The sequence below is a fragment of the Oryzias melastigma genome, linkage group LG2, assembly GCF_002922805.2.
Source record: "Oryzias melastigma strain HK-1 linkage group LG2, ASM292280v2, whole genome shotgun sequence".
Taxonomy (NCBI): Eukaryota; Metazoa; Chordata; class Actinopteri; order Beloniformes; family Adrianichthyidae; genus Oryzias; species Oryzias melastigma.
In genome coordinates, this window is record NC_050513.1 from 7,910,170 (window position 1) to 7,933,965 (window position 23,796).

Consider the following 23,796-nt stretch of genomic DNA (forward strand, 5'->3'; position numbering starts at 1 on the left):
CAAAAAAGCATTTTTTAAGGAATTACATAGATCTATTCAAAGTAGATCCTAGTTTCACTAATTTAGGAGTTGAAGCTAGCAACAAAATCATATCAACATTAAACAATAAATTTTAAAAACTTTTTGGAATCCTGAATATATGTTAACAGTTTTTTACACGTCAAACTGAAGGGAGCAAACATGGTTTATGTTGTTGTAGTGAGGCCTAATGACCACTAGGTGGCATAAAAGACAAGATTTTGGGTTATCATGACTTGCAGGAGCACTGAAAGGAAACATCTCCCTTTGTCTCTTAGAACTGTGACAATAAGAGGGAATATAATAACTTAAAGTGCACCATTTCCGAAAATAAACATGCAAAAATATGAAATTGTATAAGTAAAAAAAATGCTATTATAAGATGAATTGTATCATGAATGCTTAAGCTTTATGTTATGACAATTAGATGGACACAAGCTTTAGATGCATAAAAAGCAAAATAGTAGAAACGCGTAAATTTGTCATTAATTTTAAATGGAAATGAAGGAAAAAACTTTAGGGATCTGGTGACAATAATGTCTATTAACAGTGTGCGAAAAAAAATAATTCTTAAAAAATATGAAATACTTTATCTCTTTATTACACTAAATCTTAAACACGTTCCTGTTTTATGATAGTCAATTGATAATAAATTAGCCATTATTAGAATTTAGAAATTATTTTTTTCACGTTTTCTTCAGATGTGGAAAATGCAGACGGTCCCTAAGCGGCAGTTGGTGTGGGCAGAGCGAGCGTCGGGGCTCGTGCTTGTATAGTCTGCGCTCGCGCCCTCAGTTCAGTTGCGTTGTTTCCACCTTCAGTCTTCCCTGGAACCCCTCCGCGCGGACTTACCGATGGTGGCTCCTCTACAGGTAAGCGTCCCCGGCGCTGCCGCAGCGGAGGTCGCCTCGCCGCTCTGGGGTGGGGTGGTGGTGGTGGACGGTTTGTCGCTTGTGATGTTGGGAAATTCAGGCTAGTACGGAATCGCGAGACGGGGCGCTCGTGCTGGTTTAGCTGGGGGTTCGTAACCTGTTGGGTTATGTAGCCGCCAAGCTAATGCTAGCTTATTTATTATTATTATCATTTTAATTTACTGTAAGTTATCAGGACGCCGCAGCCAGCAGGGGTGGGGGTGGTCTTCTTTTTTTGTTATTACTCGACCTCGTTAAGCTAGCTGCGCTGACGAACGGGTCCGGACCGGTTCTGGTGTTTTCATAATTATACGAAAAGCGTTTATTTCAAAGGGGGTGTTAGTTGGCGATTTTTTTGGGTGTATTCCTCCGCGACCTTTTCCTCCCTGACAGTTGGGACAGAAACCAGGCGGGGAAACAGAAACCAGGCGTGTTTGTTCCCACTCAGGTCCCACAGAAGATGTTACTGAGGGTGTTAATTCATCCCCGGAGGTGCGTGCGCGGGGGTCTATTTTCTTGGGGAATATTTAGTAGGAGCTGAATCCTTGGAGAGCATCACATGCTGGATGTTGGAGTAGGAAATGTCATTAGTTTGAATGGGATTGAGCACATTTCTATAGGTTAGGTAGGTTTTTTGAGCATCAGAGAGCCTATAATCAGGTTATAAAATGATTTAATGGTCATTATCATGCATTATCCAAATGGCAGAGTGTGTGTTTCCACAAAGAGCTTGTTACCATGCCCCTAATGATGTTAAGTTTTCTTTATCTCATGCAAATCTCCTCCAAGAGTGATCCTGCAGCAGGAAACCCCGAGCTGTGACTGAGCATCCACTGCAACTGCCCCCAGCTTTATAAAGAGCTCTTTCAGATGCCCTTTTTTTCTTCTTTTCCTGGAGTCTTTGGGATTATAAATCCTGAGGAAAAGGAGCTTTGCTTCAGTGGCATGCTTCGCTGGCGAGGAATGGCGGTGGGGGGGTTCTGCCTGCATCAGTGGCCTCTGAGGCGGCGGGGAATGAAAATGGAGGGATCAGGCGGATGCAGGAAAAAACGGGGCGGCTTTCTCCGTGATTAAAGGGCTCCGGTTCTGTCACGTTTACAGACTAACACGGAGAAGGTTGTCAAACCGTCTGAAGAGAAGATGGATCTGCCATGTTTGTGTGGTTTTTTTTCCTTTTTTTTTTTAATAAAGGGGAAAAAATTAGATCCCAAGACGTTAAAGCCACAAGCTAGTTGTCATTGACAAATGATAGAATTGTATTTAGCAGCATAAAAAAGGTATTTATCCATGACTTTATTCTACTGTTTATGCAATTAACGTAATTCCAACGGGTTCTGAAGGTGAAAATGGCATCTTTGCACCGATCTTCCACACTTTACACTAGTAGATTGTTTATGCTGTTGATGTAAACCAACTGTTTTAGCAGCTTTGCACAAAGTTGCTTTTTTCCACCTAAGAATGTGTTGGAATTGCATTAAAGACCCACTTTGATCATCTTTTGATCTATTCTAAATGTGGTCATTTAATTATGATTATAAAAAAACAGCAAAAGTTTATGTGCTAGCTTACAGCCCCTCACAAGCTAACATTACCGGTGTAGCAGAAAATGGCGAGCAATATTAGAGCTATCCAGCCCTACAGTACTATTGGAGACTGGCGTTTCTTCCATTACAGACAGAATGGTGACGGCTAATAGGTTCATTTTGTGGTGAAATATAGACAACACCAACAGATGAGCATTTCAGGATTTATTAATATAATGAGATCGTTGTGTTATGCTCTGATTAGCACTAGCTGTGAACGTTTCTGTTCTCTTTGAAGCGTCATCAATCTATCAAAAATCCTCTTCACTTTCATGCCAATCATTTTCCTGGTGACACGCATACCTTTCTGTCTTTGCTCAACAATCCAAGTTCAAACCAGTTCTACTAATTCGTCGCTGGCTTTCTTTGTACCTAAACCAGGAAACGGTTTGTTCCCTTTCAGCAGCTGTCTTGTCTGCTCCTGTCCATTCTTAGATACGTTTAGGATCCAGTTTAAATGTCATGCAGGTTCCTCACCAGAAGGTTTTTTTGGCATATGCCGTTGCAGTTCCTCTTTAGAATTTGCCAAAGAGGAAGAGCGCTTCTTGGCCATTGCTGCACTGGCTCACAACCATTGATGTATACAGACAATGCTCACAAATACCACAGACAACGGGCATCTGCAAGACTGTGGATGTGGTCCTAGGTGTCCTTATTTGTTCCTAGCGCTCTGCTCAAACCGCAATATACTTTCAGATTAGATGAGTAATATTATGATCGTCTTTTTTTTTTCCAGTTGCTTTCACACTGTACTTTTTGGAGAGGTCCTAGCTGCTTCTGCAAATGAGGAATGAAAAGAAACAGATTGGCTACGATAAAAAAAAAGAGGCAGTTTTGGTTACCTCTGGCTGCCCACAAGCTAATTTTTGTACTTTTTCATTACTTTGCTAAAATAATAAAAGCAACACTATTGCTTTTGATACATTTTGTCTGGTTTTACATACTTTTGATGGTGAACCCCAAACTCCAGCACACCGTTGCATCGTTTTGAGGTTAGTATTGCCTAAAACAATGATGGAAAATGAGGCATGAAACAGTCCTGCAAATTTTTTATTTTAAGCGGAATTGGTACTCCTGTGCGGACCAAACAGCTCAGTGTGAAAGGACACCAACAGTTCTCATGTAATCAAGACAAAATTAAATTCTCAATCCAGAACGGAGAGATTTGTTTCCCTAGTAACCAAAACTGCAATCCTTCAAGAGTGGCCGAATGTGAGATTTTACAGAGCTCCCTCTTTCACAGGTAATTAATCTGCTGTTGAGTATCCTACCAGTCTTTCTGTGTTGCAAAATCTCATATTGCTTAATGATTAATAATTCAATAGCAGAGTCAGTGTCCTTATCATCGAGAAGGTTATTAAAAGATGAGTCAGGTCACACCTGCATGCAGGACCGCCGTGTTTGCCTACATTTTGTTTATTTATTTATTTCTGCTTTTAAAGTCTTCAAAAAGGTTTTCAAAGGATTTGGATCTCTGGGAAGGAAAAAAGGAGCAAATGAGGGATTAGAACGCTTTTAGGTAAAGTGTTGGGATTTAGTGGTAAAGTGCTGCGGTTTTAGGGATTTAAAAATGCAGTTTATGGAAGGCCCGACAGAAGAGACATGCTGGTGTCAGGGCGTTTATGTCGGCGCATCCTGTTATATAAGCGCCCTCTGACCTTCATATAAGAAGAGGCTATTGACTGTATAAGAGAACTGGACTGAGTGACCCTTCCTCCCTCGTGTTCCAAACAGGAAGTAACCGATAGCTCCAAGAAGCCAAAATCCCACAAACTCCTGTTTTTTAGTTATGAACTGGCCAATCAGATGCTTGATTAAAAGTTAGTCGAATGTTTGAAATGTTTGACAGATTTCATCAAGTATTAGGAGTGTGGACTTCCAACAAGCTCACTCCAGATTGGCTAGAGTGGTTGCCATAGAAACCCAAACCAATCACTGCTTATTTACCATGTCTAGCTACAACAGGCCGGCGTCCAAATGTCAACTTAAGTGACTTCCATTTTCTATGGGTGATGTCACACTCACTTGGTCCAGTTCTCATTTACAGTCAATGGAAGAACCTCATCAGATATTCAACTACGTCAGAAATTAGTTGCTCCTCTTAAACCTTCATAACTTCAATTAAGTATTTATGTAAAGCCTGATTGTACTTCACTTGTTGTTGTTGCCTCATTTTTGCCTCTGGGATAATTCTGGTGTGACTGATTTAAGGGTTGACGCCTATTTAAGAGATGGTGAGCCAAAAATATGAAAATTAAACCCCAAAGCACTGGCGGTTTTTGTCTCAATCAATGCAGTGTGCCAAAAGCAAAAGTCACATCCTCCCACCGCCATGCCTAAAAGTTAATGTAAAGTTTATTGCTGGTATCTCATACATTCAAAGCACCCTGTTCTAAAGGTCACCCGGCTGGTTCACGTTTCTTATCTCAGGTTGAGTTTGTAGTTTAATGATTTCTGCGTGTAGCTTCATGCTATCATGGTTCTGCTGCTTTCCCTGTCATTGTAAAGTCACAGTCTGCATGACCACGCTGCAGCAGCTCGCGGCCGCCCTGGCGCGGCCCGTCATTCACCGGGCTTTTCAGCACAGCACTTAGGTTTCGTGCGCTCTTGTTTCCGCTCTCATGGCTTGTCATGTTGTGACACGTTAAGCATGTTGGGGAGTCTGTGCACGTTGTTGTGAAGACAGGACAACATGGCAGGTTTTTGGCGTTGGAAATGAAGACTAAAGAGTAACCAGACTGGGTCATTTTTATGCTAATCAAAGCTCATAGGTGTATACATTTTTATCAGGTCTCCTAAAGCTAAGAACTCTCCAAACGTGGGTTTTTGTATGCACTTTTAGCATAAGGTGTTCACACTGGACTGTCGGTACCCAATACTAGCATATGTCTGCCACCTACTGTTAGAATAGGTTTGCTGCGAAATGTCAAAGTGGTGCAAATCTCGTGAATTTTGGTCCAGGCTTTTCAAGTGGTCGCTTTAACTCGTTTTGCTAAGGCCTATGTGAACTTAGCTTAAGAATCTATTGGATTCAGAAATCTTTCTTGCACATGTCATTTATCATCGATAGCATATCAATCGCCTTTATTCTAGCAAAAGAAGAGCTTTTCATTCTGAATCAGATCTGTGGTTTAACACCAGTCGAGTGGGCTGCTGCTCAGAGCCTATTCATTATTCAGATAACTTTCCTCTGAATCGCTATTAAGTTAAAAGCTTACATGAAGGCAGAGTTGAACTGTCAAAAATATTCATCACACTTTGCAATGGTGATTCTCTTGAGAAAAATTACCAAAAGCAACAGTGCTGGCTGAGATTTTACACACAGCCATAACAATCAAGTGGAGGATGAGTCTCTGGAGGACAGGCTCAAGTATTCAGTTGTTTAAACAATTGTCATGTAAATAAAATTATTATAAAGCTGTGAACGTCTTTTGAGTTAGATTTATTATTTAAGCCATCAGCCACAAAATAATTTGTTCCTCCAAAACAGGAAGTTTTGGAGGTGGAATTGTCCTTCCTGAACCATAGAAGAAGAAGACGGATATAAACTTACATCCATGCACCACCACTTAAAACAGAAACATACTTCGTCATTTTTACTCACATTTTCTTAGTAGAGAATGGGTGTAATGTTTTCTACCAATGTAGTATTATTAGGACTGAAACGAGTATCTGAGTGCTTTGATTCTTGCGACCATCTTCCCAGAAATTTGCGTATAAATATTAGCAATGTCCAAGATCGCTGATTCTCCATGGTAGTGTAATAAAAATACAATTCGAGGAAAATTATTTTTTTTCTCTGAAACCCAGAGTAACGGTGGACTGAAGATCAGAACTATCATAACCTTTTTGGAAAAAAAAAAAAAAAAATTGCACCTCACCTTACGTAAACGATAATCGTTGACTAATCAAAAAAATTAATTGCCCCCATAGAGTTACGGGGTTATTTTGAGCTCATAGATTCCAGAATTGGGTGAATTATAGATAATAATGACCATTTTGATTAATTATTAGGACTCATCTTTACTCTGTAATCTGTCCTTTTCTTTCTAGTGATTTTCTTAAAAATGTTGGTTTAAAATGTGATTGTTGGTGTCGCGTTTCCTTTTTTTTTCCTGTTTTTCCTGTCGTATCTAAATCAGCTTGGGTTTATTTTGTTGTTAACAAGAGTTTTTCTTCTTCTGTTGGACAAAGGCTTCTGCTCACTTATTGACATATCTCTTAATTTATCACCTCAGTTAAAGAAAGAGGGTTAAAAAGTAAACTATTGAATCTTTTCCTTCTATTTTTTCTTTAGAAATTCTATTATTTGGGAATATTTTTTAAATGAAATCTGAGATTCTTTTTTATGAATAACAGCAGGAGTTGAAAAAAATGTCAATAAATGCACATTTTTACGAGTTTATCCTGAAGTGATCTCTAAAGAGCTCCTCGTGGCTGAAAATCAAAAGAGCAGAAGTCTGATCTCTCACACTTAAGATAAACACAGCTCCAGGTAGAGCTCCTCTCCATCTGCGCTGCACCTGCTCGTATCCGGTTACACGCTGGATTCACACCAGCGAGGTGGCGGAGCTGCAGCATGGCCCGCTTCTCTGGAGGGCCTAATGAATAATTAAGAAGCCCGGCTTATGTGAAGAAGTCCATTAAGATGCAGAGTCACTGCGGTCTCCATGGCAGCAGGACCATATCATCAGAATCGCATCTCTTTTGGCGCAACAACCAGTAAACTAGGACAGTGTTTGTTTGGATGAGGTCGATGTGGACTGGATTAAGGACTTTGATAATACTTGACCACAGACTCCTAGATTAAGCACAGACATGAAGTTCTAAACATGATGGTGGAGGTTTCTGTTTTAGCATAATTATCTATTATGTAGTGCAAAATGTTTATTTTTTAGCTTATCTGAATACAAATAAGGCTCATTATGTGACACAAAATGCTGCAAAATGTAATTAGTAGTCAAATCATTGTTTTATTAGTAATAATACATTCTGTTGTCTTAAGTTCTGCCACACTTAGTGGCATAAAAATGTGTCTTATTACAAAAAAAAAATAATAGTTAAGTCATTTCACTTTAATCATTACAATAAAATACACTGTAAGGTTATGAAAAGTTGAGAAGTGAAACTCCCACATGCTTTTGAGCGTGAATCATACTCTGTAAGAAGTTAGTTCTTACACAGAGAACTCAGTGGGAACAAACTTCTTGTACCCATTTCAGTGCCAAAAATGTGAGTTTTTGGTGCTTGTTTGGGATTTGACTGTATATGAGAACTGGATTAAGGGACTCCTCCCCCCTTGTGTTCCAAACAGGAAGTCTGCTCCAACCATCTCAGACCATTCGGATCCTAAGCCTCGTTTCCACTGAGCGGTCCGTTTCTATATTTTGAGCGTTTCCATTGTAAAATGGACCTAATTAAACAGTAGAGAACTGTACGTCTTGGGGGGCCCATCGGTTGAAGGTCGATTTGCGAGTGGAACAGCACATTCAGGGAAGAATCCTTGAAGCCACCCATTGATTGGTAAAAAGTGATGATGGCATTAGAAAGCACCAATATAGCACTCATTTAGTCTAACGTTTCCAACTGCGGAATTCTTCTTAGCAACCCACAATCTTCTTTCAAACATTAAATTCCTGTTCTATACAATGTACAAAAAGTACAGCAATAAAAACACGAGCTGCTGGATGACCTTCCTTGTTGCTTTTCTAAATTTCTTTAAAATATCTACGGTCTAAAGATCCTGATCTTGAGAAGCATACATTCATCTGTTAGAACAGACCCATTGAGGAGGCTTAGCGCTAATAATAGGATAGCTATACCAAGATAATCAAGCAAATTTTAAATCTTCAGCATAAATTAAAAAGAATACACCCACTTAAAAATAGTCTTGGGCTTTAAATCTAGTCCCATAAACAGGAGAATTGTTCAGCCTCGGAATGGACTATAAAATGACCTAAATCCAGGAGAAGTGCTGGAGGGTCAAACTGTTGGACGAAGGTTCCTCCTCCGAGCTTTGGTAAGTCCTGCTTTAAAAGCTTTCCCGCTGAGAGCATAGGACAATGCTCTCAGTGCGCATCATGAAAAAATAAGTCGCTTTAACTTTCAAATTCCTGGTTTGGTTTGCCTGTCACCCCCCCCAGAGCTCTGCAGTCACCTGGCCATTAGCAGTCACTCATCTATTTATATTTGCGGACAAACGGATAGCAGTTTGAAAGCCGATCCATAATTGATGCCAGAGCGGGGCTTGTTTTATCCGGCCCTTTTTTTTTTTTAAGTCGCTGGAATGAATCGGCACCTCCTTGCACCTTCATGGAGTATCCCCCTAAGCCACGTTTTGAAAGGAAGTTATTTTCAGCTGTAATCACAGAAGTGGAATGAATGAACGGACGGACGGACGAAGTCGGCCATCTGGCCCGCTCTCAACAGTTCAATTTATGGCAGAACAAAGGTGAAAGCCTCTGGATCCGGACTCTGGTAGAAGGATCTTAAAGCCCGAGATTATTATATTTCTGACAGAGATGCAGTGTCACCGTTCACCCATAATCCCCCGTGACATTTTCATTAGGCATTTCCATCTGGGAGTGCTTGAGGGTAGACCGATAGATGAAGCTTAGCGCTTATAGCGTTTTTTTGCAAAGATTGGTTTATCATAAAGGGTATTTCTGAGCCCACGGTGGTTATAGTCATCGCTACTGGTTCTTACTCTACTTTCTTTTACTATCACGGCTCAGAATTTGGTGGTTCTTCTCATTTCTTGCTTGGTGTACCTAATTAGCTTTCTATCATAGAGGAATTGACTCACCATGCATCCGATTTTCACAGCTTTTCCCGCATTCATTCATGATTTTCTGCTTTTCCACTCGCTTGTAAGAGCGAATCACAATGTTTTTCTGTATTGATGTCATCTTCTTTGCCTGTTACTTTTCAGGAATTAAAACAAGGTTATTGTATCATCCTGAAAGCAAATTCAGGGTGTAGGCTCTTACTGGAGCTCTCTTGTGGCTCCTTGTTTTTCAACAACATCACGTGCGCACACAGCGATAAAGAGTGGAAGGAGATCTTCGGTCCACACAGGCCTTTATTTGAGCAGCCATGATGTGTAAAAAAGCCAGTTGGAAGCTGCTTGCAGCTGCCCCTGACCTATTTATGAATCTGACGGATGCAAGGTGAAGAGCGGCGTTTGCGTGGCGTCCTCTTTTGATTTCTCTTGCCGTTCTGTATTGCTACTACAGAGCGAGATTTTTTTTAATTTATTTTTGTGCTTGTAAGCCTACATCGGACTGACCTGGTTAAAGCCAGTTTGTGAGGAGAAAAAAAATCTGCAAACCAAGATGTCCCCTCCCCACACTTAGCCTCATTTACAGCCACATCCGCTGAATGCAGATGAGAGAAGATCTTTTCCTTTTGGCGCGGTGGCGTTGTTTGTTCTTTTTCTTTTTTCTTTTTGCTCATTGTGATCGCTTTACGCCTACAGCTGCAGACGTTTAATAAGCTTTGCATGGATTGCCCAGAGGTTGTCAGTTAAGACTTGTTGAGCTATTTAACAGCTTCAGAGGTGCTGCGGGGCTGCCCCGCTCTGTCTCATGAGCACTTTCTTTTTTTTTCGCTTCTTAAAGCCAGCCTTTGTTACTTGCACTGTTGAGCTCAAGCAGCAGAAACAATAGTGAGCGCGAGTGCCTCATACTGCAGTCGAATGCTTGAGGTTTTCAGGCTGACTGTGTGATTGTTTGCTATCGGTTTGTTAGCAGAATGTTTCTGTTGAACGAGCCATTATTACACTGGGTAACTACACAAACCTGCCTGTGTCGTGGTTATATTTGGATCCTCAGTCAACAAACATTGTTTGGGAAGAAATTGTGGTTTCGTGCTTCTGTTTCCTGCTAGACGGTTTTCACTTTTACTGAAAGACACACTCCATTTATCTATTGTAAAAGCCTTTCAATGGTCTTTAAATTATGATAATTAAGTTTTTAGCCTAAAATCTAAGTCGCTTTTCTGGACATAGCTTCTGCAGAGCGGTAGGAGTTTATTAGCCTCTAAACTGTGGATGGCACTGTTGGCGCAGAGTTGAGAGCTCTCTGTTTACATGCTCTCAAAGCTTACAGTCTCCCACACCCCCAACTTAACATCAGTAGTGCGAGGAATATCGGAGCTATCCAGTTGTACAGTTTTAGCCAGATACCAGCTCGGAGAAGGAAAACAAAGACAAAAATGAACCTATTTAGCTTTGTTTCCACTGAGCGGTCTGGTTCGTTATGGTCCGTTAAATTCTGGGGAGCGTTTCCAATAATTGAATTGAATCCTTGTTTCTACTGAACGTTCGTTTTCACGGTGCATGCGTGGTGTAGATCTCTAGTGTCTCATTGTAGTACGACGACTAGAAAAGCAACAGCAATGGAGGTCATCCAGCAGCTCGTCTTTTTATTATTTTACTTCTGGTACATCATCTATGACAGGAATTTAATGTTGCTAGACGGAAGACTTTAAAAAAAAAAGGTTGTAGAAAGGAAAACCTTGGAAACGTTATCTTAAATGAGCACTATATTGGTGCTTTCTAATGTCGTCATCCCTTTCTGCCAATCAACGGTTGGCTACAGCGGCTCCGCCTTAACCATTCCGTTCTTATGGAACTACAACCGATGGGGCCTTCAAAAAGTACTGTTTAATGGGTCCATTTAACAGTGGAAATGCTCAAAATACTGGACCAGATCATACCGAGCCACTGAAATAAACCACTATATGGGTTCTTGTGACTATACCTTAAATGCTTTGTAGGGGTCCCACAAGGCTCTACTCTAGGAAACCTAAATGGCCTGTCAAACCTATATAAATTTTCACTTGGCAAGTATGGTTCGGTACAGTTTAATGGGTCTATTTTACAATGGAGACGCTCAAAATACTGGACCATACCGGACCGCTCAATGGAAACAAGGCTTTTGTCTACAAATGTGCCAGAGCAGGAAGCTTGTGACACTCCCACTGTATTTTTTGTATTACAAATACAATCTTTTTCAAACGTCAGTTTTTTGTCTTCTCCTGATTCACCACAATTTGAACAAATAAATACTCAGAAATGCAATTTTGAGCTCAACGTTCTTAATATATCTCCAGAAAAATGCCACAAGAACATGTTAAAAACACAATTTTTGTGGGACTTTAATTCTTTGCTAGAATCTATGGTGGAGGTAATCTAAAGGAAGTTTGGTCCACGCTGCCCTCAGGGCTCAAATATCTGCTACCATGATTCCACAACATGCAAAACTCAAGTCAAACTATTCCACGAATGTTTTCATTTTTCTGCTTTGTTAGCCGATTGTTTTCCCTAGAAGCTGGGGACTGTTGTTTTTACTCACAGTAACACGAATAACAAATGACAGAAAGTAAACCCAGACTAATGTTTCCATCGTGAACCTGTTCTGAAAGTCTCCTGGTCTCCTTGTCACACTGAGCTTTTAGCAGCTCTGGAGGGTTATTTGGGCTCATTACCATGAACCAGTTTAATAACAGGTTTCAAATTGCCTTAAAGCTACATTTATTGTGCATTAAAAAAAAGAATAAATCTCTGCGGGTTTTATCTGGTTAAAAAAAAATAGCTGATGGTGATTTAAGATAAGGATTTCTACTGTAGGTCGATGAGATGCGTTGGCGTTTATTGCTACTCAAGCTTTATTCTAATATGATTTAATCTTTTCATTTTTATCTATAGTTTATAAAATTACAGATTTCTGATGTTGACTTGATTTGGTGTTAATGCAGCTCATTGTTGTTTTGGATGCAATAAATAATGACATTTTTGTCAAAAAATGACAATATAGACGTTCACAGTCGACTCCTTTCGCTTTTTTTTCCCTAAATACAGCAAGAGATTTATTGGATACTTAAAAAAATGGATTGTTTGTTCTCCAAAACCGCAGTGAAGCTTGACTAATACTCCTCATCAATTTCGTTTTACCTCCTGAAATTTTGATCTTTAACGAGAATAAATTGGCGTTTGCTTTCCCGGAGCGTCTGAAAAACACTGTGGGCGCATTCATCATTGGGTCTTGCTGGAATAACTGTCTTGTTTCATCCAGAAGGTCGTTTGCTGGACGTCTTCCCAAAATATCAAAGCAAGAGAACGGCGAGGTTGTTTTAGCCGTTCTGTTCTGCGTGGCTCTCAGCCACAGAGCTACTATGTTTGTTCTTTCCTCAGCAGCTTCCCCTCAATAGCAGTGAAATCCTATTTTCTATTAGATTATATTTGAATAGCGTGAGCTGTAATTTGGCTCTGCGGGTTATGGAGTTGGACGCTGAAACATTTCGGGTGCTGACTCATTTATCTGTGCTTTTGTTGTAATCATGTTCGGTGCATGCGGCTCTGCCTGAGGGAACTCCCTCATTATCTGTGCTCAGCTAAGCTCTAATTCCTCCTTCCAGGATGCAGCAGGCGGGATCGGCCCTCTGAGATGCCACTGAGTGACCAGAATGAGCCACAGGAGGAAGTCCAGCCGGTGAGGCAAATGAGCTGTACGCCAGCGCCCCACAACCAAAGCAGCTAGGACGAACCGACGGAGCCATGCCTCCCCTGCTGTCCTGATCCTCCTCCCCCCTCCCCGTTCCTCCTCCCCACCTCCTCATCCTCCTCTGCTCCCCTTGGTTCAATCGGTCGCATCAGTCCGTCCCGCTCCCCGCAAGTTCGGCATGGCGTCGGTCTTCATGTGGAAGCTGTCGTCGCAGAAGCTGGGCTTCTTCCTGGTCAGCTTCGGGTTCATCTGGGGCATGATGCTGCTGCACTTCACCATCCAGCAGCGGGCCAGCCACGAGAGCAGCGCCGTGCTGCGGCAGCAGATCCTCGACCTCAGCAAGCGCTACATCAAGGCACTCGCAGAGGAGAACCAGAGCGTCATGGACGGGCCGTACGTGGGGACCATGACGGCTTATGGTGAGTCTGCCACCGTGAAGGTTTTTTAAGAATGTCAGTGTGAAACCTAAATCTTGATTACCATGAAGGTTATAGGTCACCCTTTGCATGTGTCTTTTGCATTGTAGATTTTGTTATGCTTCAGACCTGCTTCATTGTTCAATAGTTATATAATTAAAACTGAACCTGGAATTTTCCCAGCTTGACCTAACTTTTAACAAGCTAGAACATTTTAATCTAGTTTGTTTTTTAAATACACAAATGGAAAAACAAACTATTGAAGAAGTTTGACTGCCACCTCTTTCAAAAAAGGCTACGCCCCTTATTAACTAAAGCTATTTTTCCACTGAGCGGTCTGGTTCGGTATTTTGAGCGTTCCATTAAAGAATTGACCCACTGAACAGTAGAGAACCGTACCTCTTGGGTAGTACTGGGCAATATGACAGTACTTATCGTGTGGGTGATAGAAAAGTGTATATCGGGCCATTTCTCTTCTAACGTTTCTGTCTTTTTATTTATTTATTTTTATTGCTGAACTTTCGTGCAAAAAATCAGTTGTAGGTCCATTAAAAAGTGGAACGGAATAGTTGGGGCGGAGCTGCTGTAGCCACCCGTTAATTGGCAGAAAGTGATGACGACATTAGAAAGCACCAATATAGCGCTCATTTAAGCGTTTACATTGGCATTATTCATCTTAGCCGCCCGCAATCTTCTTTCAAACGACATTAAATTCATGTTCTAGACAACATACCAGAAGAAAAAGATGAAGTGCTGGATGACCTCCATTGTTTTTGCTTTTCCTCATCGTTGCTCCATAATGAGGCAATGACATGCTAGTGGTCTACACCAACCATGCGTGGTAAAAAACGCTCAGTGGAAGCAAGGCAATGGAAATGTAGGCATAGATGCAGATGACTTTTTCTTTTTTGTTGTGAAGTCGAGCAACTTTATACAGAAACAAATATGGACATATTTGCTTCCTCAACGCGCCATTTAGTGTTGGCTTGTTATTTGCTAATTCTTCTTTTTTTTCTGAAACGGAGAAAGGTGGTTCTATGCTGATGATGCAACACTTTACAGAGGTGAAGTGTTAGGGCAATCAGCAAAAATGTACTGGTTCTGCTGAGAAAAAAGCGTCTTAGCACCATTATGCAAGAATTGACATTAGTAATGTGTTGTATTTTGGTCCAAAGCCAATGTGAAATGCCACTTTTTCCCAGCGTCTGAATCAGCTGATTGACATTGATCACGTCAACGGTCAAAGAGTTACAGTACTTCAAAGAGCATTTGTTATTTTGGCGGCACTGGCTCAGATGTCAAGGGGTTAAGCAGCTCCAAACCAGAGGGAGCTGTTTTTCTTCTCCGATTTGGAGCCGAGGTCAGTTTGTAAGTTAACAAAAGAACAATACTATGATTAAAACGACAAAAAAACAAAAAGTGCATCGTTCTTTCACCAAAAAGTGGAAATTAAAATGAAGTTGTTAGATAAAAGTGTAATAGTCATTAAAAAAGCTATACAATTAATTAGTGTTATAGTGGTAAAAACTGGAAAAAATAATAATGAATATAAAAGAAAATGCAACTTACCGCTATAATGCAAATTTACCAGCATACAGTGTTCCACATCGGTGCAAAGCCACTTTTCTCCGCCTCAGGAATTATATTATTTGCATAAATTATCAAAGAGAAGTTATGATGGTTCAAAGAGCGTGGATTATGTAGCTGTTGGTGCCTACATATCTGGTGTTAAAGGGTTATTTTTTTTGTATTAAGACCGAAAGTTAGGCAGTTAGTTGTTGGAAACCAACCAGTAAAGCCATTTTTAAGCTAAAAAAAGTAACATTCATGTTGTAAATTTAGGTTATTTTACTTGACAACAAGCCTCTCGGGTGTTCACTTGGTAAACTAGTTACTTTATCCAAAATGTAGCTTCAATAATGAAGTCATCCTGAAGAATTCCAGATGACTAGCTAGCTTCTGTACCTTAGACGAGGGATCTGGTTACCTGAATTTCCTATCGTTGGGAGGGATGAAACATGGAGATTTTGTGAAACAAAGGTGACATTTATGTCCTACTATTTACATCTTTAACCGGGTTTAATGGTTCCTCCTGAACTCGCACGATGGAAAGAGGCGCTCGGGAAGATTGAATGTAAATATAGCTGCAGCAGAATGAAATACTGTAAGGTCCAGAAACCCGATCGATAAGGTATTTGTGTGGCAATACCCCGGCTGTGCGACCCCGTGAGAGCCGTCTGTGAGAACCTGAGATTGGAATTGATTGTTTTCTAATTCCTAGGGAAACAACATGATGCATTAAAGCTTTTAAAGATTAAAACCGCTCTCTGTGAAGCCTAAATAAGGTACGGGAGGATGTAAAGGGAAGAGAAGAAAAACTCACATTTCTGTGTTTGTTGTACTAATTGCAAAAAAATTCTTAAAAACTTGGTTGCTTTGTCCCACAAGTTGGTCGGTCTGGGCGTCTCGGACTCCACGCCAGGCTGCCGTACAGGTCAGCCTTCATTGAGGTTTTGTGCCGCTTATATCAGAATTAAGAGTGGTGTACCATAAGCTTACATATACCACTGATCTAATCCTCTTTGTCCTCTCATGGGTTGGAAGGGCGCATGTGTTTCTACGTTATTATATTGGAAGACACAGAAGCTGCTGTCAGGCCAACTCGGCCTCATGGGAAACAACAGGAGACACAAGAAAAACGCCCTGAAACTGTTTTCATGTGGAGTTCCTTTCTGTTCAGTCCAAAAGAAATCCTGACATGAAGCAAAACTCATTTTCTAGTGTCTTGCTCCATTAGCTCGCTAAGGATCCCTTTAAAAAGCAGAAAATGTTCTACAGATATTAATGTTTAACCTATTTGTCAATTTATTTTCGTATGTACTATGGCTCTGCAGCACGTTACATGAAGTAGGCATTACAAAAATACTTTAAAAAAAAGGCAAAGCAACAACTCAACAATCTTGTCACAAGAAAATCAGATGAACCATGTTTATGGCTGCTCAAAAATAAAAAAAGCATTTCACAAATTTCTGCTTTACTAAGTAAACACGGGCATCAGAGTGGAGATATATCAGAACGCTTAAAAAGGGTTTAATAAATCCAACTGATCTTCACGTAGACAAACTCTTGCATTTGTTTCCATTCAAAAACAATCCACTTTTAATTTTATTGATAAAGTTCCATCTACTAGATCCAAAAAAGTTAAATCAATAATGAACCGAGAGACAGTGTTGGCTCGTAAATGGAATCGTGAAGTCTTGAATTAAATCCGTTTAGTGTTTTGGCAGAAACACCCAACTCTAAGAACAGTATAATTAAATCTGTTACTCTTGGAAGAAGCTTTATTTTTTGGATGTTTTCTCTATAGAAGTGATATTATTGGAATACAGATGCATAAACAGAATTGCACAATTTAATCATAAATAAGTAGGTACCTACTGGCTTCAGTTCAGTTGGACTGAATTTCTAGAGGCAAAGATGTTCAGCCTTAATAGATTATTTGTGAGAAAGTCTGGAGATTTTACTTTTTCACACATATGAAGTGTTTGTTAGGAACGTTGTAGCTTCCTCTTTCCGTCAGATCATCGTGTTTTTGCTTCAAGCGATAAAAAAAATAGCTGGTTATTTTGTTACTGTGGTTTGACTTACTCAAACAAACCAAACCACTTCTACGATATCTACGCATCTCTTATCGTCACACACAACTGTTGCTCTAATCAGGCATGCAGAGCTGCAGCTCATGCCCGATTTAAGTCTACTGATTATTTTAGAAAAGGAGCTACTCTGCTTTTATTAAACATTAGTCGAATAATTCAGCAGAACAGAAACGTGGTTCAGATTCGCTGTAGTTAATGAATCACATCTGGCAGTTTGAACTTCAAATTTATTGATTTAGATGATTTTTCTTTAGTTAGTTCATAGGGTGTTTGGTAAATGTTTGAGTATATCAGGGGTTATGTCTTTTAAATAAATAACTTTTTGGTTATTTTAGCTTAATGTCTGTCAAAAACAATCCTTCTTAATTGTAGCGTGAAAGGGGTGAATATGAAGTATTCAATCCCAAAGTTGGTTGAAAAATATAAACTTTATTAAACTGAGATTTAATAAAATTATCCTCGGGGCACCACCTTCGTAATGAAGGAAAATATTACTCATCAATGATTAGCCGCTACTTCTAATCAATAAAGTAATCAATTAATCAGTCTCTCAATTTTAGCGTGAGTGTCTTTACCCTGTGAAGTGACTTTGCCACAAAGAAGAAAACAATGATATCAAACAACGACGTCCTTTTGAATATTTATTTAATAACATGAGGTTAAACAAGCAGAAATAATGAACGTAAAAGCATGGAAAGCAATCAACATATGTGGAACACAGAATATAACTTTAACTAATAACCAGAAATAGGTAAATGAGAAGAAAAGACACACAATATTGAGGTGGAAAAAGCTAAATGTGTGGATGCATTAAGTGTGTGTTGTGCATAAAAAGGGTGGTGTTACTGATCTGAGAATAAGCTATTCTTAAAAGGAGGAATCAAAACGGGGCAAAGATGTTACTCTTGCAAAAATAGTTAATCTTTGTTCTAACCACCAGCAGTTGACTGTATGAGCGAAGTTCGACTTCTCACCGGCGGTCTGTGGATCTGGATCTGCTCTGCCAGGAAGGGTGGTTGGTCCCGTTCCTAGCCGGTTGGTTCGGGCGGGCCGTGGAGGCGAGATCTGCAGCCAGGTGTAGAAGGAAAGGGAACCTGCGGTTCTGCTGGTTCTGCTCTGTTCAGTCACTTAGCTTCTGGGGTGGTCGAACGATTTCTCTATTCCGTTTTGTGACCAAAAATATAAGTCGCAAATCTGGCCGGACAATGAAACTTATCGACTGGTCTAGCATTAAAAATCAGTTTCAAATAAAAGCATCAAAAATGGTAAAAAGTTGGAATCAGTCTATGAAATAAACGGAAGACAAAAATGTTGAAAAGAAAGAGAGCGCGCGAGAAAAACATGATCTTAAGACCAGAAGAACTTAGATGTTTCTGTTCTGCCCTTTGTTCTAGCTTCTCAGCTTAGCAGTTAGCTTAGAGGCGTGTGCCTCATGGTTTGGAAGGCCTGTTTTAGCAACAGCCTTCATGGAGGAGGATGGCAAGAGAACGGGAGAGGCAAGAGGGCTCCTAGCCTGTGCGCCAGTGCTTTGAATTTGGGAGGCAGGGCCTGAATCGCCCAATCCGTGGGGATTTGAGGCGTTTTACCATTGGAGGTAATCTGCATGTCCCAATGAGCTCTGTCTATGCAAATTTCAGGGGCGTCACCTTATTTTGGGCTGTGGATGTGTTCAATGTTGAATTAACCACAAAAGGAGTTTCTATCAAACAAAGTTATCAAAAAGTTTGTAAAACCCTATATGTGTGTGTGAATCCTATATGTGGCACATAAAATGCTTCCCAAAATCCATATAAACACAGAAAAGCAATTCTCCAAGCTTTGACGATTACCCAATGATTAATTCAAAGATTTTAACCTCAAAATAGTTGTGGAATCCTCTTCTGCTAGGAACAAAGGTTTGATTACACACATGTAATAATATTAGGACATTTCTTGTGGCTGTGGAGAGATGTTTTACATGTAAAATCCAGTGAGCAAAATCCTGTGTTTTAAAACATAAGGAAATTATGTAGGGTCACATTGTTCAAACAAAGGATTCAGAGTGTCTGTCAGGAATGCTTTCACCCTCCAGGAGGTCAGTCTGCTGGAACCAGGGTCCATTTGAAATTGACGGCCGACGTGAGCCAGAGTTTCAAATGCAAATAGTCAGCGTTCTGACCCTGTTTTAACGACTTACATCCGAATGGGGGATTGACTCAGTTTCAGAGACCTTTTATGGCTTCCTTGCTGTAAAGAATAGCCTGTAATCTTGAAAAAGGCATTCCACATGACCAAATGGTCAGCACAGGTTATCACAGTTGTTTTCCAAGGGTGGACTGCTACATAATTCAAGCCAGAAAAGCACAGTTAGCTCGGAGTCTCGTACTTTAAGCTCGAGTAACCGTCTCTACTGGATCCTAAAGACTGTCACGTCCTTAGCCGAGTCAAGTGCTTTCTTTTTTTCTTTTTCTTTTTTAAAGTCCTAAATTTCATTAGTTGCTGGGCTTTTTTTTGAGCAGTAGTAATTTTGCACAACATTACTCAACTTATACGGGTTCTTGAACGGGCAATAGAATCCCATCCCCCACTTGCCCAGAGTGGGCAAGTGGGGGATGGGATTCTATTTCTTTTTGTACGGTTTACTAACATGTTCGCCACCTGCAATTGAAAGAGGCTCGGTACAGGAAGTGCAGAAGGAAGTGGCGACGTGACCCGGACCTTAGCAAAGGGAGTTGGCCAGATTTAGTGGGCTGGTCCGGGTTACACTAGCATTATTTTTTTTAGTGTGATGCTAGTATATTAGCAGCAACGTGGTAAAGAAGCTTTTTTACTCACATCAATGAACAACAATTTTTTTACAGTAAGGAAACTGATAATTTTAAAATCATTCCTATAAACACAAGTGTGCAACAGAAAAATAGAGAGAAGACAAAAGGTAGCTTTAGTTCTTGAACTGGTGTTTCTTTTAAACAAAGTTTGAAGAACTCCAACTCCAGAGCAAATTGGTAGATTAGAAGAACAATGGTCTCCTTGGCAGTAGAATCAAAGTATGTCTAGACAAACTCTACATATGCTTTGATTCTCCTCTGTATTTCTGTCACGTTTCGTCAGTGCAGCGCTGCTCTTTCACCTCCATCTCAGGTTCCAGTAGTGCATAAAAGAGGTGAACACATTTTCCGCCCTGACTGGTTTGCCGAATGACAATAGACGAGAAGTAATTACTGTCCAACGGGAAGAGATTAAGTCTCTGGATTAAAATACTGTATTTTTAGGTTCTCACAGAGCTCTTAGCAGCTAAAAACAACACATTATCTCCCATTTTCTGTCATTAGCCATGCAGCGTTAAGGAATTTAGCATTTCTGTTTAAATGTCACGGCAGCGGGTGCTGCAGGTAAAAACATATTTGACAAATACCACAGGGGAAAAGGCCAAAGAATGCCACCGTGGCACCAATACTGAGAGTTTTCAGAATATATACCCTTATTATGAAGAGACAGTTTTGACCAGTGTTACCAGTTCTGGTCCTGAACCAACTCAGTCATGTTTTTCTCCATTTTCCTTGGTATTACACTCTTGTAGTTGTGGATTTAACACATCTGGAGCTTATATGATATTGGGATATTGCTCCCTTGCAGATTTGAAGAAGACCCTGGCTGTTCTGCTGGACAACATCATGCTGAGGCTGGGCAGGCTCGAGTCGAAGGTGGACAACATTTTCAACGGCACAGGGGGCAACCTGACCAACGGCACAAGCACGGCCACGCCGGGATCCTCCAACGCAGAGAAAGTCAACGTGGCTGGTAAGGGCGAACAGTTCCCCTTATTGCGTTTGTTGTTGAAAAACAGATATAGTTTCATTTCTTTTTTCAGAAAAGTGGTACTTAATTATCTGGTTTTACTCATTTTACACGTTTCTGCCTTTCTGAGTTTAATGAATTAAAGTTATACCTAGTGTTGCACAGTTGGGATCAGTATCATTTGAACCAGTACTAATGATGGTGTGTATTGGTTTACTTTGACAGATTCTTTAGCTCTGATTGTCTCCATCTTGGCCTCATTTTATGTGAACAAATTAAGGATTTGATGAGCAAGAAGACGGGACATACTACTATGACAATTGTAGGCCACACCCAGTAAATTCCAGACCTTTGGTTGAACTGTCAGTCAATAGACCACGCCCTCTTTCAACTGCAGTCGAGATTTTCTATAAAAGGGATGCATATCAGTATTATTCACTGCTGGTACAATAACCATTTGTTTTACAAAAAGATGTATTTTAGATGTATATTAGCTACACTGTTATTTGAACTCGCAATGGATCCAATGGATTTTGAAGCAGCTTTGCGCCGTTATGCACCCATTTGCAACAGGAATGATCTTCTGCTTTTCTCTTAGTCACAATCTGTTGGAATAACATTAAATGTGTAAACAGTTGAAGATTTATGGAAGTTCACAGGGTGTGTGTTATTTAGCTGTAGGTGGCAGCATCGTTTGGGTTCAATAGTTAAATTTGTTTCTGTTATAAGTTTGAAACGTTGTGTATCGCTGGGTGTTTAAGTAAGGTCAAGCACTTTAAAGCCTCGTTTCCTCTGAGCGGAACGATAAGGAGTGGTTCTGTACAATCCAGTTAGATTTGGGGAGCATTTCCACTCAAATAAGCCTTTGTTTTCAAGGTGCATACGTGGTGTAGACCGCTAGTGTGTTATTGCGTCATTGTAGTGTGACTACTAGAAAAGCAACAACAATGGAGGTCAAAATTGCAAATTCTAACAAATGTTCTAAACGTTAGCTTAAATTAGCGCTATATTGGTGCTTTCTAATGTCACCATCACTTTCTGCCAATCAACGGGGGACGATAGCGGTTCCACCCCAACCGTTCCGTACCATGAGGGTCCGGTTCAGTACTGTTTAATGAGTCCATTTTATAATGGAAACCCTTAAATGTCAGACCCATCAGTGGAAACAAGGCTTTAGAGAACGTCAACATTAGAGTTTGTCCTTCTTGTAAAATGCAATGTGAAGTTCTTTAAAACCTACGTTTGGTTGAGATTTACAGTTTAAGCATTTGTCTCCAATCTTTTATTGCAAATATAATAGCAAATGTGTCATAGATAAATCTAATCTTTTTTTTTTTGCAAAACTCCTTTAGTATTCAGGAGCGTAAATAAATCCAACAATAGATTAGAGTGCAGAACTGCAGACCTTTTTTGTCGAGTTGTCTTGTATGTAAAACCCCAAAAACCAACCAGGAAGAGCATTGGCTCAGAGAAGTGACTTATGAAGACAGAGTTCAAGCCACTTCAGAAACACAACTATGATCTGAACAGCTTCTGGAACAACTTTCCAAGAGGCAAAAGAGACGAAATAATCTCTGATTTCTACCACAGTCCTCAATCGTTACCATGACAACGCTGAAGGACAGCATTAAATCTTTATCAGATCAGCTGAAAATACATAAAGAGCTTCAAAAGCGGAAAGTTAAGATTAAAGACGGAGTCAAAACGTTGCACACGACTGCATCAAAACGTCTCAATGCGAGTCCTGTAGCTGCAGCATGACTGCGCCACACTGCTGGGGATAAACTAAGCAGATTAGTAATGTAAAAGCGTGATACTGTTGTTCTTATTTACTTAATATTCAGAGCACGACCCCTGGATAATACAAAGACATGCAGTTGTGGCTGTTTCCTGGCACCCTCTGCAGCCGGCAGCTCACAACCAGTGGTACAAATTTGCGGTCTTTGCAGTGGCCCTGTGGACTCTGCATGTGTGGACGCGGTTCAGAGCGGGCCTCTGCGTGACGCGGAAAGTCCTCTTTTATTCTCCTGCCAGTTTTCTCCTCACAAATTATTCCCATAAAAAGAAAAGTTTGGAATTAGCAGAAAAATGAGTGTTAAGTCAAAAAAATGTGCAAAACTGTAACTTTTTACTAGGTATAGATGGATTAAATCTGTTTTCTGGTGAGGATTAATGGTAGAAATTGTGAAATACTAAACATTTTACTGTTAATTTCACTGTTTTCATCACAAACGCCTGTCTTACTTTACTTCGGAAACTTGTTTTAAGGAAACAGGATGTGGCGATTGGGGAGTAAAAGAAAATATAGCCGGCGGATTTATCAAGTTTATCATTGTTTATTATCTTTATCCCTTCCAAACAAATGTGGGAGCTCTCTTTTGAGGTTTTTTTTTTTTTTATAAGATTTTGATCATAAAACAGGAACATGGAATAAAGTTGTTTTCCTCCTGATAAGCCAATATTCCTATTTCTATTAGGACTCATTCTATTAGGAGTCAGCGATGGGCGATATATCGGTTCCAGAATCGTACAATATTTGGATAATTTGAGTTTATCAGTATTAGATCGATATTTAAAAAAAATCCCTCAATATTGTTCTGTTTTCATATATTTGTTATATTTGATAGGGATGCATTTCTTAATAGATCCCTGGCAATGGAAAGCTTAAGATTTACTGGTTTGACTGTTTTCAGATATATTTTTTAAGTTTTAAAGTGATACTTGTTTTTTACTAAAGAGGTCAAGTATAATATGATTGTATAGTAAAAGAAAAAGTTGTGTTATTATAAAGAGACAAAAAGCAAATCTAAAGTTGGTGTTAGTGTAGACACTTAAATATCAGTATTGGCAGGAGTAATATCAGTTATCAGAAAAAAAAATATCACCCATCCCTAGTTGTAATTATTCCAATTACTCATTGTCCTGGACTG

The 23,796-nt window shown here is 40.0% G+C and overlaps 1 protein-coding gene across 1 annotated transcript in view; it reads left to right on the plus strand.

Annotated features, from left to right (window-relative positions):
* Positions 1-733: 733 nt before the first annotated feature.
* The window catches only part of mgat5 (alpha-1,6-mannosylglycoprotein 6-beta-N-acetylglucosaminyltransferase), an 83,203-nt gene continuing 60,140 nt past the window's right edge, over positions 734-23,796 (plus strand). Inside the window, exons 1-3 of the mRNA XM_024294293.2 lie at positions 734-890; positions 12,932-13,436; positions 20,705-20,869. Of these exons, the coding sequence (XP_024150061.1) occupies positions 13,196-13,436; positions 20,705-20,869 (406 nt within the window). The 5' untranslated portion in view covers positions 734-890; positions 12,932-13,195. The remainder of the gene's footprint in view (positions 891-12,931; positions 13,437-20,704; positions 20,870-23,796) is intronic.